Here is an 18,368-nt window from a genome sequence, read left to right on the forward strand (position 1 = left end):
CTGTGCATGTTTGTACTTCATTGCAATGAATGGGACAGGATCATAGCTGAAGAGCATGCAGGCCAGTCAATATCCGTTAAAAAGTGATTATATAGTATATACATATAGATGTATAACTTGCTTAGGTAACCTGTGTAAAATTGGTGACACGATGCTCTGCCTCGCTAAAAGGCACCAGAGCTGCCCGCTTGACTGATCCAGCTTGGTTCTACTCCTGTGAGAAGTAAGAATGGTAGGAAATGAAGTTCAGGACACAGCACCTCTGCTTTTTTGCGCTAAATACTGCTTAAAGTAAAATATACATTATTAAGGTGTCTGCAACAGCATTAGGAGATCCCATACTTTTCAAGGCATTTAAAAATATCTTGTAACTTGGTATATCTTGGTGTAATTACTAGCCTAGAAGTTATACTTAGCATAAATATCTAATTATTACACAGCTATACATGCACTACAAAATTTTCTATATAAACTGTCTCCATAGTACTTAAGGACTTAAAAAGGAAAAATTATTTTTATAGTTTCTACGCTGGATAGCAGTAATGCAGTTTAGGTCCACGGACTTTTACATATAGGACAACAGACTCAGCACAGTGGCCCTATATTTGTCAATGGCCCTATTTCCATGGTAAAGTTTTATTTAGGATTTATTCTCTAATTCCCTTATTACCTTATATTTCCCCACTACCATTCTTATAGACACAATGTTCTCATAATTAATTCTGTTTTAGGCTTCAGGCAATTTTCTAGAAAATTCCTTGTAAATTCACACCTACTAGCATGTACAATATTCTATGTATTGTTTCTAGAAAGGCATAATCTAGTTAACATGTCCATCAAAATACTGGAAAAGATGTATGTTATAATAAAGAATTCAACAAACATTAATGAACTTAATTAAAACTTGCTAATAAATGATAATTGCGTTGTAGAAATTCAGGTTATTGCCCTATACCACAGTGAATATGTGTATGCATGTATATACATAGAGAAAAGCAAAAGCACACAGACACACACTCATTAGCATCTGGCTATCTTGTGCAGAGTGTTCTCACAGTACATGGATGCCTAAGCTGCCTTTCATTTGGGATACCTCTAATTGAACGTGGTTTGGTGGCAGTTTCTAACTTCAGTTCTTTTATTTGTGGTATAAGCAATGAAGTGACTGGCAGACCAACACTCAGCAACAGCAGAATCATATAAATGGGAAAACACGAGAGGGCAGAACTAGAAGGTACATTATGGCATGCAAAAAAGAGGAAGTCTTGAACAAAAAGCTATTTGTAGTCACTTTTTTAATTTTAAAAAATGCCTTTTGCTATGGATAGTTTTCATGACAAGAGCGTTGGTCCTGTGACTAATAAGTCATCACTCTTCTCTATATCAAAAACCATGGTGGATAAGAATTATCTAGTGAAGAGTAGGAACTAGGATTAAGATTAAAAAATGCACCTTTGTGATTAAAATCTATTTGAAATTTAGCACTTAAGAAATATGGTCACAATGTCTCTTCTTAACTGCTGGGCCTCTCTTGAAGGTGCCTGAAATTTGTAAACATTTCCCTTCAATTTTTCATCTTCAACTTCTGCAAGAGTAAGAAATTTTTATCCTGAATATGCTCAGAAGAGTTTCAGGCTTGAGCAGTCAAAACTGCTTGGCAGTAGCTCATTCCTGACTGAGTATGCATTTCTTTGTCTTATCACCTGAGCAGTTTGCAGTTCCTGAAGCATGATTATCACACACATTTACAGGATTAAGTGCCTCCAAGAGTGCAATGAGGACACTGTTTTCTTTTAAATACTGTATCTGGAGGAGAAAGCCTTTCTTTTATGGTGGAAGCTTAATGCCTGGAGCTCATGTCTCAAATGTGGGAAAATCAGCTTTAAAATTTTCCCTATAGGAATTCAAACCAATATGTTTGTCACCTTGTAGAATAACCCCATTGGGTCCTTCCACTGGGAAAAGGAAGATTTGGCTAATGAAGACAGTCAGCAGTCATACCATCCTGTTATACAATGAATAAATTGATGCACCACTGTCATTGTGGTCATACTTAGTCCTGCTAGCCACCAGCCTATAGGTTTGAATAAGGTACATCCTCCATATCTTGTACTGACATAATGCTCTCAGTGATTAAGGAATTCATATGGGAAATTCAGGTTTTGGTCCCTATTTTAAGGCAGTTTCTGCATTTTAGCCACTGACTATTGACTGTTTAAAAAATATAAACAGATTTTGTAGCAGGGAAAAATTTCATTCTCAAAACAGATGCCTTAATCATTAGGCACTACCAAAAGTCACATTCCTCCTTGCTGCCACTGTTCAGTGAATCACAAATTATTTTCTGTACAACAATTGTAGCTTCAGCATAAGAAATGGAGAATACTGCACTAGTACAGAACACTCCTGTGATTACATTTTTAAAAAGACTTCAGCAGCTAATTAATCTAATAATCACTAATGAAAATATTTAAATTACTTCTTTCTCAGTCATTTTAATGACATACAGTATTTAAATTAGTAGAATCCAATTACACTTCTAAATTACTTTTTGCATAGAAGATGTCAATTAAAAATTATCAGACCTATAATCTATTTTGATAAAACTTCAGTTAATACATACATAACTTCATAACTTTTAAAAAAGAACAAGCACAGAAGTATATAGGACAATTTAAAACATGGTTTACTACTACCATGAGTAATGGTAATATCAGAATCAGTAACATTATCAGAATTAATCTGATATGGGTGGGAGCACAAAACAAGAAGTGAAGAGAGGAGAGTTTTCCTGAGTGCATACTTCTGATCATACTGGGACTTCACAGTCTTCTCAGACTGTATCTGCATCAGATTTTCTTTTAGTGTCATTTATACAGTAATATCATCTGAAGCGTCATTGCCAGTTACAATATATCTGCAGAATAAACTAACAGTATCTTCTTCACCCTTTCCAGCTGAGGCATTTAGAATGTTTTATGAAAAATTATAGGTTTAGGTTGACAGCACCCTTGAAACTGATAAAAATACTATACTAACTTTACAGACAAATACAGAATGACAGACATGTATTTGTTACTCCACCAAGACAGCAATAAGTACTTTGTGATGAAGAAATCCAAAGCATTCTGTTTCCTAGTACTGAACTTTAACTTAAGACACTTTATTCCCAAACTTTCAGTGCATTCTCTGGCTATCACTAGTTGCTAAGCAGGGAAAAGGCTGAAAGTGATAGACAGACCTGAACATGATTAGCAGGAAAAAAGAACAAACCCCGAAGGACCAGGTCTATACCAAGAAACTACATGATTTCCAAAAAGACAGAAAAATAACCTGTGCCATTACTGTCATATGCAATCATTATGGATGATCTCATTGATAGGTGGAATTTGACCAGATTAGCAGTAGAATTTGCTGCTCCTTTGGCAGCAGTAAGTTTTGAAACAGTTAACAATGGGACAATAGAACAATGGAACAGCAGAACAATGGAAGGACAGAACAATGCGTTAGGCCTATGTGGCATAAAGCTGCCTGAAGAAGATTCCTTTTCTTATCCTAGGTACAAAGATATAATAGAATCAACCAAAATCCTACATTCAGACCAAGAAACTTTCATATAATCACCCTTTTCGTTACACAGAACAATTAAAGGCTAAACTACAATAACTTCTGCTTTGTTCTACACCCAAGTTATGGTTTTGAAGAGTAAGATAAATACTAATACTAAACAATCTGCAAAAAAGAAATATTTTTAAAAGAACAATAAAGACATTTCTGATAAGAAACAAGAAAATATGACTGTGTGATGCAGTCTGTACAAAAAAGGATCTCGGGGTGAGAATTACTAGAATCTTATCCATATTTATACCCTCAGATTCAAGCACGTGGAAATCACTCATGAAAACCTTCATGTTAGTTTATGTCTACACTGTAGCATGCAGTACTGTTCAAAAATACCCATGCTAATGCTGAATGAACTAGCATTGGTACTAAGCATAGCCTAGACTTGCTCCACTTGAGGTGGTGTGCCTCCACCATGTACAATTGTGCAGGACAGAGCACTGGGTTAACACAATAATAAAGGCTTCGGCATCCACTGTACCTCACTAAGCGCTAGCTTGGATTTGTCCATTTGGCACCACATTGGGCCAGAAAGAGGTACATTTTATTACAGTCACAGTAGGTAAGAGATTCAAGTATCTTAAAGCTTTGAAAATGACAATGGGTAACTGTATGAAAGGATCTTATACTGAGATATAAAGCTTCATAACTTTTTTACCATAAGGCCATTACTTCAATTCTTCAGTGGTTCTGCTACTATCCGATGTTTTTTTAGTGATTTATATGAAATCGTTCAGTGATGCTGGTCCAGTATTCAAAGGTACTTATGATGTATCTAGATACATTTTGACTATATCAAAAAGGTTAAAAGCATCAGAATGAACTGTTAATTTGACAGGAGGCACTCTAGAAAGCAGACAAAAGAGTAATTAAACTGCACTGATGAAATAAACGTGGAGAAACTTGCACAGCCCACACTCGTTTTGTAAGACCTCTGGTATCCGGGCCTATTAAATTGGTTCATTTTCTTGTTAATGATTTTAACTAAATAAAATATAAAAAAGTATTAATTTTCTACAAACTTGTCTTATGCATCTTGATTATTACTTTAAAGCAATACTGTACTACCATGTTATTCGAAACCCACAACCTTACATTAATTTACCTTAAATACCATTACAAGTTTGTATACGCTGTTATACAGGAATTAGAGATTTGAATTCAACACTAGTAACCTTAGGAGAAAAAAAAGAAAAGCATCAGAGTATTTTAAATATAGAAATAGTCTTACCTCTTTGCTTTCTTCCAGGTCTGACTCGCTGCTGAACTCCTCCGTGTTTAAATTTTCGAAATCTGATTCCCCGACAGCAATTGGCACTGTCACAGTGAGACTTGGGTTGTTTATGAATGACATGTAATCACTTTCATCAACAACATATTTTTCCACGCTGCTGCCTATGCCACTGGTAGTTCCATTCCCTTCTTTAAGATAGGCAAGGTTTTTACCTATTTCTACTATTGTGTGGTTGGAAATACAGCTGTCTTTTTTGTTGTTTAGGTCCTCAAGAGGTTTGATTTCATCTAAAACTTTCTGCTTTCTAACAAAGGCTTTTTGGATGAATTCACGCACTTTTCTCTTCACATAATCTATGCCTTTCTGAATCCTTGCCACAGCAATCTGTAGATTGTTCATTTCGTTATCATCATCTGTAGCAGCAAGGTTGTCTGAACTAAATGAGCTGAGCAGCAAGGCCAAAAAGAGGTTGAGAACCTAAAAAACAGTAAGGAGAAAATATACTGGATCTCTTATTTTTAAGTCATAAAAGTAATTCCATTATGGGTTGTTCAATATGACATAATTTTTATTTCACAGCTAGCACTTTATCTCAACCCACCTTCCTGCTATTCTTTCCAGTCCATAATCCCTGTCCCCCATATTTTTTTATAACTTGCAAAAACATTTTTAGCTTGTTTAACTTGACTAATATAGATGAAAATCTGAGCTGTTCCTTGACTTTCTCCTGAACACTGGAAGTAGTGCAGGTCTGCTCCTCAGATTGGAGAATGACATAAGGAGGCAGGATACAACATGATGTAGTAATTTATGCAAGCTACATCCACTGTAGTGTCCATAGGTGAGGGCAATGCAGGCAGACTGCAGTCTTCTACAGTTCAACAGACCATAGTTTCAGTGTCTCTAACTCAGAATATAATAAACTTATATATTTGTCAAGAATGCATCCGTCTATTTTTGTTTTGGGTAGGAAAACTAGCTAAGAGATAAAGAGTCCACAGATGTGATACACCTCAATTTTAGGAAACTGTTTCAGACCTTCTTGCATGACATTTTACAAACATATAAGAGAAATTTGGACTACATGTAATTATGACAGACTATGTGCAAAACTGATTAAAAAACATATTTAAATTATATTTGTCAATTCTTCCTGTTCAAACTTGCAGAATATTTTAGAAGGCATACCACAGGAATCTCACATTAGTCTGGTTAAACTTGGTATTTATGCCTGTGGATAAGCATATTTATAAAATTTGGGGATGATACAAAAAAGAGAAGGGATGCTAGCACTCAACAAGAAGGAACTACAATTAGGCATAACCATGGTAAATTGTTGAAATGATTCAAAATCAATATGGTATTTAATTCTGAAGTACTAGTGTGGAAATGTTGGTTACAAAAAATGAAAACTACATAGACAGAAGGTGTGAAAACTGGCAAGGTGGAAGCACTGCAGAAAAGGGCATATAGGCTGCATCAGGAAAGTAATGCTGGTACAGAAAATTCATGTCATTTGGGGATGTACCACAAGGAATGTTGGGTGTAAGACATTGAAGTGTAATCATTCAACATTATTTGGTACTTGTGTGTCTATCCAAAATGCTGCTTGGCAGGAATTCAGAGGCCAGTAGCAGAAGGGATAAGCAGTTTAGAAATCATCACCCATGAGAAAAAATTGAACAACTAAGCTTATTTTGTTTCAGAAAGAAAAGACTGAAAGTGGAAACAGTAAGCCTTTAAGTATTTTAAATGTTGTCACAAAGACCAACTGTTTTCCATCACTATCAAGACCAGTCAGTTTAACTCGCTGTAAAAGGCGATTTAAGTTAGATGGTTTTTTAAAAGGCATTTATAACTGTAAGCATATTTCAGCACTGATCTTACCAAAGAGGTTATAAACTTACTGACGATTTAAAAGAAAACATAGACAAACATTTTTCATAAATGATCAAGGTATATTTGAACCTGGTTTAAAGAAAGGGCAAATGAATTACATGATCTCCTAAAGTCCTCCAGTCTTCACCTCTGATTTCTAAATCATGAAAAATAGGAAATATCTTCTAATAGTTTTAAAAAATCTCCACTGATTACATACCACTAGGTTTCCAATCACCATGACCATCATGAAGACCGTAAGGCACATAGTTTGGCCTGCAACCTCCATGCAGTCCCACATCGTTTCTATCCATTCTCCACACAGCACTCGAAACACAATCAAGAAAGAGTGGAAAAAGTCATGCATGTGCCAACGTGGAAGTTCACAGTCACTAGAGATCTTGCAGACACATTCCTTGTAGCTTTTGCCAAACAGCTGCATCCCAACCACAGCGAAAATGAACACAATGATGGCCAGCACCAGGGTTAGATTTCCCAAAGCTCCCACTGAGTTGCCAATAATCTTAATCAGCATATTTAGAGTTGGCCAAGATTTTGCCAATTTGAAAACTCGAAGCTGCAAAACAGAAGAATAGTATACAGTTATTCATGTTACTAATTGCAATGAAATTATTGCTACACATTTCATATTTCAGTTACTCTGTGTCTAAAATCATGTCTCATGTAACCTTTAGAAACTTTAGTTACAAAATTTATGTTTCCAGTTCTTTGTACAATACTAGACATCAGCAGTCTTAAGTCCTGATGCAAGTCATAACAAATAAAAAATACTGTATCTATGCTCATTTGAATTACACTGCAATTACCACAAAGTCTTCAATTCAGACTTTGACCCTTTTGGTGACTTCAGATATCTATAAACAAGTGCTACTTGTTGGACAAGTTGGACAAAACAGTCTTTCTCCTTTAGTTAACTCTAAGAGAATATTACTAAAAAGAAACCAGCACATATGAAAAGTGATCAGTTTAACAGGATTGTGAGTGTATAGACACTTCCAGATCTTTCATCTTATCTGGCAGAGAGATGGAAGAAATGGTTTTCCTAGAAAGAGAAACAAGCTAGAGTTTTTAATGACAGGCATACAAATTAGTCGCAAGTATCTTTAACAATATCTTTTCTGTCATTTAAAATAAGCATAATATGTCTTAGAAAGTTTGTCATACAACATTGAGAAAAACAAAGTGTTATATTAAAGTACAACTTGAAACAGGCAAAAATGAAATTTGGAAAGATACAGCAAGTGTTCAGACAACTGAAAGAGGAGAATACTAAAAGGAATCTAAATCTAAATACTATTTCATGGGATGAGACAGAAAAAAATATATAGATGCGAAGTTAAAAACAGAATTATATAACAGAGGGAGAAGTCAATCCAGACAGATATTAGACTTTAGGCAAAATGCAATGTAATGCTACACAGAGAACCAGCAAATGAATGAATTTAAACCCCCTCTTTTTTTAAAGGGTGTTTATTTAACTTTTATTTAAAATGAGATATTTTTCTTTATTTAAGGCAAAAGTTGAGCTTCATGACTAGGAACTCTAGCTTCATGACTCTTACTGTGTAGGTCTTTTCAGAAGAGGATTTGAACATCAACTTGCATGCTAGCCTGGTCTTCAGCAAGACCAAGGTTTTTCAAGTTCCTATTCAAGACAGAGATATCTAATAACAGGCAGAGATACTGTAGTGACTTCTGAACAGAAAAGCTGTTAGCGGATGGACCCTTGCAGAGGATGGTAAGGAGAAGGCTGGTAGTGATGAAAAATCCCTATCCAAAGAAAAATCTTAACACTACTGTCTCCTAAAACTAACCATGTAAACCAACTGGTAATGGAAGTCTATCAGCTAAAACTGTCAATAAACTTTTACTAACTAATCCGTTATTTACTAAGCAATTTACTAATCTTCAGTCACAGGCAGTAAGGGCCTGTGGCTCTTGCTTTCTTTATTCCCTCATCTAAGGAGAAAAAGACTCTAAGTGATACTGGTATTGATAAAGTTAACCCTTAAAGCACACTCACTGCAAGAACAGAATTGATGTTGACAATGTCTTGAAGAAGAAATAGATGTTACTAAGATAATATGTAAAACAAACAACATAATAGATACATGCTATCTAGTGAGTATGCAATTTAGTATTTTGTAAGTTCTTATGAAAAGATCTTCTGTCTTAGCTAAATATATAATGCACAAACAAATAATGCACAACATATATGCACAAATATAAAAATATAACGTAGAAACATATTTTATTTAGTATATTTACCAATCGGAATGATCGAAGGACAGATAATCCTTCTACATTTGCAAGGCCAAGCTCCATTAAACTAAGACTCACAATAAAACCATCAAAAATATTCCAGCCCTCCTGGAAATAATAATAAGGATCCATGGCAATTATCTTGAGAAACATTTCTGCTGTGAAAATTCCAGTAAACACCTGCAAGGAAAATACAGTTTCTTACTCCAGTTTAATAAGAAAATATTAAAAAAACTAATGGTATCAACTTTTGGTAAGTTATATCTGCAGCAAGCAATCCATGATAAATCTGAATAGCTTCTCTATATTGCCATACATTGGGGTTAGGAATTAAATTCAGATTTGATGCTTACATATGCATCACAATGTTTGGTTTCCAAAGAAAAAGAGGTAAATGGGAAAAACATGGTTTTTATCTAGCCTGCTAATATGCATGTATAAATACCAATATACAGAATCTCTTCTGATTTTAATGCTCAGTTTTGCCTCCTAGATCTCATCTTTGCCCTTGGGACATCTCTTTGCTTCTAGGGATAAAGATAAGTTTATGAGAGGGACAATTATCTTATTAAGAAAAAAATTGTACTGAAAGTTGAGCAGATCTATTCTTCTTCAGGATGACCTGCGGAAGGCACTGTCATGCCATTTCACTGTTTCCTGTGGAGTTGCAGTAAATCTGCCATGCTTACTGGGTCTTTCCCCTCTATAATACCCTGAACACACAGGACCTCAGGAGGTGCTAGTGAGGAGCAGAACAGGTATGGGAATGGAACTGAAAGTTCTTATGATTTGTAAGTATCCATCCAAGAAAGAATATTAGATAAATTCCTTTAACCAGCTTCAATGACAGAAGCTGAAGGTTTTAAAAATCAAAATGCATATTGACTCAATAAATCCTACTATCTTTTGCTCCATAAAGCAAGAGTGGCGAAATCCACAAATATCAACAAAGAGGGATTCAGTAAAGCTTAAATTTAAATTCAACCATCCCAAGCCTATAAGTATCTAGTCAACATTTTCTTTTAAACATATGTACATAGGTCACAAGAGAATTATTTAAGAAAAATGCATTTCACATACACGGCACATCATGAAAGACTTACAAGGTTTCCTACTGAAAGGACACCACTAAACTGTTCTGTCATTGGATAGTGCTCCATGGCCATGAACAGGGTGTTTAGGACAATGCAGATAGTAATGGCCAGATCAACAAATGGGTCCATCACAATCAAATTTACAATATGTTTGACTTTCAGCCAGGGAGTACAGCAGTCCCAAATCAAGCAAGTGTTAGCAAATTTATACCAGCATGGTGGGCATTTCTGTCTGGATTCTTCCAGTTCTGGAGAGAAAAATGAAAATAACATTTTAAACATATTTCTCTATTCCAGTATCACCTGGGTATTTCCTTGAGGCCTAAATGCTGTTTTCCAAGGTACTGTTGATAAACTGTGTTGATATGTAGACCTTTTGAAACGAAGGCTACTGTCAGTAAAAAGAAATTACAATTAAAAATAATCTGTCCCGCTATGTTTCAAATTTGATGTAAAAAGAATGCTAAATATTCAATAGATAAAATAACCATTCACAATCAAATGCTACATAGGATGCAAAATAGGCATTTCTCTTAGAAATCTGTCATACAGGCTGGGCAATGAGTGGACTGAGAGCAGCCCTGCGGAGAATGACTTGGGGCTATTGGTGGATGAAAAACTGAGTATGACCCAGCAATGTGTGCTTGCAGCCCAGAAACCCAATCTCATCCTGGACTGCATCAAAAGAATTGTGGCCAGCAGGTTGAGGGAGGAGATTCTCCACCTCTACTCCACGCTCATACAACTCCACCTGGAGTACTGTGTTCAGCTCTGTGGCCCCGGCATAAGAAAGACATGGACCTGTTGGAACGAGTCCAGAGGAGGGCCACGAAAATTATCAGGGTCTGGAGCACCTCTCCTATGAAGACAGGCTGAGAGAGTTGGGATTGTTTAGCCTAGAGAAGAAAAGACTCCAGGGACACCTTATAGCAGCCTTCCAGTACTTAAAGGGGGCCTACAGGAAAGCTGGAGAAGGACTTTTTACATGGGCATGTAGTGATAGGACAAGGGGTAATGGCTTTAAACTGAAAGAGGGTAGATTTAGGTTAGATGTAAGGAAGAAGTTCTTCACTGTGTGGGTGGTGAGGCACTGGAACAGGTTGCCCAGAGAGGTTGTGGATGCCCTGTCCCTGGAATCGTTCAAGGCCAGGTTGGATGGGGCTTTGAGCAACCTGGTCTAGTGGAAGGTGTCCCTGCTCATGGCAGCGGGGTTGGAACTAGATGATCTTTAAGGTCCCTTCCAACCCAAACCATTCTATGATTCTATACACAGAATGAATAAAATATTTAAAAGTTTCCTCATGAAAGATAAACATTTAGAACAAATCTGAAGTCAGACAACTACTTAGACAGTATTATGGTCCACATGTGCAAAACTGCTCATTATTACCTTCCTATTTGCTATTTTGGGCATAGTCATTTAAGCCTCAAAGTAATGTTTTGCCCTTTCTTGCAAGTAGTTGCTTAATTCCATGATTCAGATTCATTGTATTTAGCCTGACAGAAAGAACAACATGATCCTTCCTTTGTGAAACAGCATGTCTGTTGAATTGTTAGCAGCAGACTGTTCTACTGCAAGAAGCATAGCCATTTCAGTAATGTAAAAAGAGCTTTTACCCCAAAACATAACTTCTCTAGAGAAATACTGCATTGATCAATTGCTTTCTGCTTGCATTTAACTTGGAAGTTTTCTGCTTCCACCTCAGACCTATGAGTATATTGAAAGCTTGACTGCTTTTCCAAATATATCATTCCATCTTTTAAAAAAAATACTACCTCTATATACAAATCTCATCTTCCCTGTACCCTTTAGGCTGAAATAGCTGCCTTAAAACTCCACTACTACTTAATGTATCATACATTTAATAGCACTTTATGGCATTGTCATACAAAAATTCTGTATTACATACCTTCCATTGTGTTTGTAAGCATGCTGGCTATACTCATTGCTCTTTGCCTTGCACTAGGATCTGCTAGGTAGTCCATAGGAACATGGTAAGAACTAGACCGTCTCTTTCTTAAGTCCGTTTCTGTAGTAGTGCCCTGAAAATAAAACACTGATAAAATAGCCTATTGATTGTTCATTTAATAAGAATAACACTGTAAATTATTACAGAAGTATAATGGTTTAAAACACTCTGCTGTCCTGTACCATGCTCCATTTATGTCGTGGTTTTGCAATAGACTAATGTATGCCTAACTTTGTATACAGCAAATAGTCAAATACATCAGTAGGATTGCTCTTGTGCTTAAAGAATGTTTTTAAGTATTTTGCTGAAACAGGGCTGAGACATTAAAACAGATTTTAGACTATAAAAAGTTCCACAATGCTTGTCAATGAGCTCTGCTGTAAATAACTTTCTAATTAGGTAGTGAAGTCTTTTTCTAAACATGAAAATGCACAGCCCACACACCCAGCAGTAAAAGCACAAAGAGTATTTTCTTAAGATAACTCTTAATTTAGAATAAATTATCAATTTCCTAGCACATGTTTTCAAACAAAATAAAAGAAAAATATTTAATAATGTTGACATCTCCAAAAAAAAACCCCTAGAAAAATTAACTATGTTACAGGAACACTATCACAACCCATGTAAGTTGCACAATCAGTGTTACATCACAAGTTTCATATATGGTCAGCAGGAAGTTAAATACTCATTTAATATATTTCATTAAGTAAATTTTTTTTTCCTTTTGATATCCTGTCTGATACATGAATACAGAACCTTCCAGTTAAGTCTTCAGTTAGCATAATGAATCAATGGGTGTAAGACTACACATACTACATTTATTCAATGGTTTACTATGATATTCTATTAATTCCCAGTAAATTAGCATATATTTTCACATGTTTAGTTAATGAGAGCTAGACAATTTCAGTTTCTACTGTAGCTTATAACTGGAATATATGAAAGGAGCTTTCACAGCATGGCCAGAAAGGGAATCATTCCCAAGTGACTAAATTTTGTAGAAACAGGGCTGATCATACAGGGAGAGGACATCATGCCTGAGCTATTGCAGACTTCCTTACATTGCTAGCAGTGGCTGCTTTATCAATCATCACCTCTGGCAGAAGCTGTCCAGTAGGTGACATCAGAGCTGGCGGCCCACCGACTAAAGAAACTACTCCATTGCAATCCACAGTGCTGTGCATCTTCCCATTTGCTGGAAGTGGAGGTACTGTCCTGGATGACCTACTGGCCTGACTAATGTTACTGTTGCGCCGTTCACCATGTCTATGAGGAACAAAGAGAGAATCTCTTCTGCTCTCATTGTCTTCAAAAGTGCTGTGCTCATCATCAGCAAAGTCATTTTCTGATCCTACATCCTTTGCTCGACCTCTGAAGCTGAAAAGGCTTGTTCTGCTATTGCGCCTTGGGGAAAACAGGGAGCCGCGAATGCTCAGCAAAGACTGTAGGCAAATAAAAACAATGATTATCAGATGAAAATCCTTTTAAATATAACGTTTTCATACAGAGGAAAAAACCACAGTGTTAATATGTCTTAAAGGGTAAGGTCATCTACAAAGAAATGAACTGGTACAGCCCCCCTAATACACTCCCTTTTGGGTAGTAAACAAAGAGCACATAAGTGACAGACAAAGACTAGTTATTTTACTACTTTGGATATATGAAATCAAATGGTTTAATTACAGTAAAAGAAATTGCTTGACAGAATTGTTTCCTCTGCCATTCTGCCTGTTTTATTACCAACGGTTCATAAACTGAGTAAGCACATCCAGACACTATTAGTCTGACATGCTGAGTAAATAAAATTTTAGGCAAATTTCCCTTGACTCAGTCTGCACACACAGGTAGCTCCTAAATACTGCCTGGTTTAAAAAACATACATATTTTTTCAGATACTAGTCAAGTAGGCCACAATAAGGTTTTTCTTTCTTGAAAGTCTTAGCTATCCTGAGTATGCAAAGATATGCCTGTAATTTTGTATGAACAGTCTCACTAATCTTCATCAGTTTACTCATGTGAGTAAATGTACTGCTATGGGAGGATCTTTTCAGGATCAGAGTCAAAAAAATGCTCTAATCTTGCAAATAATTATACATGTTCTTAACTTTAATTCATATCAGTGATTCTCTTGACTTGATTGATTAGCATTAGCACCTGATTTTACCCAAGACCTCTATGAACAGCAGAGACGATATATAACAAAGAGGTATCTTTGTTTCTCTTCTGCAACTTATCTTTATGGACCTGAGCCCCATTGTTCTAGGTACTGCAAAATGCAGAACAAAAAGGCACTCTGCAAAGAACTTATCATCTAAGTGTAACACAACAGATGGATACAAAAAGATAGGGAATACAAGGAGGTAAAATTGATGGGTATGATAAACAGTGGTCTTAGCTCACCTGAAGTCACTTCCCTGTCAAGCTTTCTGTAGGCAGCATGGTAAAAGAGAGTTTTAAACAGGGATTTGAGGAAAGCAATGAAGTGTTCTGTGGAAACTCATGGGAGCTTCTTCCAAGCATGAGGGGCAGCATACCAGAAAGAGCTCAAAGAAACTAGTTGGAAAATTTAACAGGAGGTTATGGATGCTGGCATGGGTCAGTCAAAGCTGTGACTTGACTTGTTTACTGTAAGTACACAAGGTGGGTTGGGAGGAACTTTAGGCACAGTATGTTTTATGATATTTAAAAAATATCTTTAGGTAGATATATTTACTAGCAGATTAGGTAAAAGCAATGAGATAGGTTAGTGCTCTTTGCAACAACATTCTTGATGAATACAGCAGTAATTGGGACATAGAAAGAGGTCCAAGTTAAAAATGATTCACAGTTGTGGGTCCAGAGTAGAGTTTAAAAAAAGAAAAAAAAGAGAGAAAAGGGACGTTGCAAAAGGCCTTGTGGAAATCCCTTAGAAAAATGCCAAAGCGGTAAAAGGATCTTCTAAAGCACAACTAAACCAGGAGAATTGAGAGAAGATGAAATCATGAATGTTAGGAAGAATAAGTTTTCAGGAAGAACATAATGGTCAGTTACATTGAAGGCAAGTGAAATGTCAAGGAAAATGTCAAAGATGAGATAAAAACCTGAGTTTCATCTAGGAAAAGGTTATTAAAAACTGGTGAGTAGAAGTTCTGTTTAGTGGCTAGAACCCAGAGTGAAAAGGAACTAGGGCTGGAAAACCAGAGGATTTGCTAAACTGTCATAGTAAACAGCTGTAAATGAACTTGGAGATGGAAAGGTAAGAGGAGCAAGTTGTATGAGGCATGCTTCATTGCTTACAAGATGGATGAAATGAGCTGCAGTTGAATAAGGGTGCAGTTTGAATGAAGACACAAGCAAGAATATGCAGCTAAGGGATTGGATGGGTCTTCAACATGAAGTTGAAGTCAATGGATATAGGTGTGAAAATTTGTATAAGGAACAGAACGAACCATGAACTAACTAAATTCAGCAATGAAGTCTTACAGAGATTAGTTAGACAGTTAACAACATAAACCGGTGGCAGACTGGGGTGGCGGGGGGATTGGATGTAGTACTATTAAAAAAGGAAGTATGTTAGGAGGTATGTGGAAGGAGGAGTTAACTTGGCAGAAATAGGAAGCTAGAAACACTATATTCCCACCACAGTCTGATCTAAGGAGGACAACCCTTAATAAGAAAATACTGGATGAAGAGGTCTGCGCTTCTCGGAGAATGGGAGCTGGAGAAAGTGATACATGAAGAGAATATGAATGTTCATGATCTATTTAGGGATGAAACAGGCTTTCCAGAGACAGTAATAGAGGAGGATTAAAAAGGAAGGAATGACTTTAGTAATAGTGACTAAAAAGAGGGAGAAAGTCATAAAGACCAGGGAGAATCAAGAAGGTGGGGATAAAAGGAAGAAGCATATTGAGGCACACAAAGGGGCAGATAAAGGACAGAATGGATGTGACATCTGGACTGGAAGTGCTGAGGGGAGAGTTGGAGCTGGGCAAATGAAGAGGAGCTCTGAAAACTGTAGAAGAGATAACAAAACTATCAAATGAAATAAATGTCTGGATGGGAGATGCAGATGGCACTCTGAGTCACTGGTGTTTCAATGTAAGAGAACACATGCAAGGACACATTGCCACATATATTTCCACCTTCTTTAAGATAACACAATCAATGGTCTCACATCAATTAATTTGTCAAATTTCACATGAGCATTTATGCATTTTCTACTGGGTTTTTTGCATCCCAAATTTAGTACTTTTCTCATTTAAAACATGAAATTCCTTTGTATGTGTGCACCAAATTTTGAAGCCACTGATCATGCTGAATACATCCATCTTGATGGGGAGATAGGTCCATTTTCATTAAGAAACTTGAAATACAACTCATTTTAAGTAATACACATTATTTTGATTTTTCACACATAAATTCAGAATAAAACAAAAATCTCTCAAATTCTTACAGTTTCATCTTTGGCTGCAAGTATTAACCTGGTCATACTTTGATTTAAGATATTAAAGAATCTGTGGTATCTTTTGAAAAATTGACCAAACTACTTTACAGGGTTTTGTTCATATGATGAGTAGACAACAGAAGTGTTTAAGAGGTAATAATACTATGGTACCTGGTGTGGGGAAGAGAATCTCTTTTCATATGTCAGTCTATTCCCCTCAATGGAAAATCGGAAACCTTTCCTTTTGATGCTGTCCTCTGATTCAGATTTGTGAAATTCTTCCCCATCCTTCTCCTCGCCTTCAGATTGTTCTTTTTGCTTTTTTTTCTTTCTTCTATTCCTCCTCTCTTTAGCACTCTTTGAGCTCAGTTTTGATGCCTCAGAAGAACTTTCGGAGAATCCTCCTATTCCACCTACTCCACTATAATCTCTTGAGTCAGCTGCTGCAGCTGCTGCTGCTGCCTATACATACAAGCACATATGCAATTTACAACATTTATAAACACACACCACTCGCTATTTTAAATTTATTGCCATTCTTAAAAAAATAATGATTTTGAAATAAAAGCAATGATCCCACTTCACTGAACCCAGCATATCATAAGAAGTATAATTTGTGAAATACGACAGCAACCATAATTTGCCACTGCTCCATAAACCAGGAGTTAGAGCAGCCCAAGGGAGAACTGTGCTGTCAGAGAACCAAGTTAACGAGCATCTGTTTTAGACTGGAGCAATATGTTGCAATGATTTTTTCACCTGAAATGCTATGTAAAAGTAAGGAATCAAGGCTCAAACAATAGGAAAAATCCCTGTTAAGAGGAAGCAACACTTCCTTACACCATTTTGCTGGATTTTGAATACTCTCTAGTCTATTAAAGATCTGGTGTAACATTGTTTATCTCAGTTTTGCAAATCGTAATCAGAGATTTGAGTTAAACTGCAGGCTATTAGAGACCTGTTGCTGTTTGAAGTTTCAAATATTTGTAGAGCATTTGATTAACATTTATTTACAAGTTGTGGTAAAAACCCCAACAGATACCAACTAACCAAACAAAAAAAAAAGACACCTATTGCTGATTTTAGTCGTGTGCTTACATGGACGACATAGTTCAACTTCTGCTCTGTGTGGCCACGTGCCAAGCAGACATTATCAATTATCCTATTAAAGATTTCAGAGTCTTCAAAAAATGAAAATGAATTTCAAAGCAGTATGTAATCATGATGTCTGTACCACAGAAGCATTTTCTCCAGTTTCTTCACTTTTTCCAGTTTTAAAGAAAACTGGAACACTATGGCTTTCTGCTGTGAGAGCTGGGGAAGGAGTAGAAAAAGCCAAATGTTGCTGGAGCAAAATATTAAACTATTTTTCCCACAGTACCTACAGTAGTTTTGCTTATGTTACTTAAATAAGCAGATTTCCTGGGTTTTTTTTTCCTTATGTCTCCATCTCCATTTCACAGAATCACAGAATGGTTGAGGTTGGAAAGGAGCCTCTGGGGGTCATCACGTCCAACTCCCCAGTGCAGACAGGGTCACTGTCGTGGTTTAACTGCAGAGCCAGGGTGGCACTGCTGGTGCGCGTACCAGCTACTAGGAAGACAGTTAACTCTATCCCAGCTGAAACCAGGACAGTCACCTAAAGCAGGTTGCCCAGGACCATGTCCAGATGGCTTTTTATTATCTCCAAGGATGGCGATTCCACAAGCACTCTGGGCAACTTGTTCAAGTGCTCAGTATAAAAGTTAATTTCCATCTCCAATTTGAAAATCCAGTATCTTAGCTTATTGGTTATAATTTTTGTCACAAATTATTAGTGCTGGTTCACTCAGCCAGCAGAAACGGTGCAATGGAAAACATTA

The 18,368-nt window shown here is 36.5% G+C and overlaps 1 protein-coding gene across 5 annotated transcripts in view; it reads right to left on the reverse strand.

The window, feature by feature from the left end:
- SCN2A (sodium voltage-gated channel alpha subunit 2) overlaps positions 1–18,368 on the reverse strand; it is an 81,499-nt gene that overhangs the window by 25,103 nt on the left and 38,028 nt on the right. For 3 of the 5 annotated variants that reach the window (XM_052792621.1, XM_052792617.1, XM_052792618.1), the window contains 7 exons: positions 16,678–16,968; positions 13,142–13,522; positions 12,021–12,153; positions 10,120–10,358; positions 9,023–9,196; positions 6,954–7,310; positions 4,853–5,332 (listed from right to left, as the gene is read on the reverse strand). In XM_052792621.1, coding sequence (XP_052648581.1) covers positions 4,853–5,332; positions 6,954–7,310; positions 9,023–9,196; positions 10,120–10,358; positions 12,021–12,153; positions 13,142–13,522; positions 16,678–16,968 — 2,055 coding nt within the window. The remainder of the gene's footprint in view (positions 1–4,852; positions 5,333–6,953; positions 7,311–9,022; positions 9,197–10,119; positions 10,359–12,020; positions 12,154–13,141; positions 13,523–16,677; positions 16,969–18,368) is intronic. The other 2 variants (XM_052792619.1, XM_052792620.1) reach the window with 1 other exon arrangement.

This window comes from Harpia harpyja, chromosome 7 (genome assembly GCF_026419915.1).
Source record: "Harpia harpyja isolate bHarHar1 chromosome 7, bHarHar1 primary haplotype, whole genome shotgun sequence".
Taxonomy (NCBI): Eukaryota; Metazoa; Chordata; class Aves; order Accipitriformes; family Accipitridae; genus Harpia; species Harpia harpyja.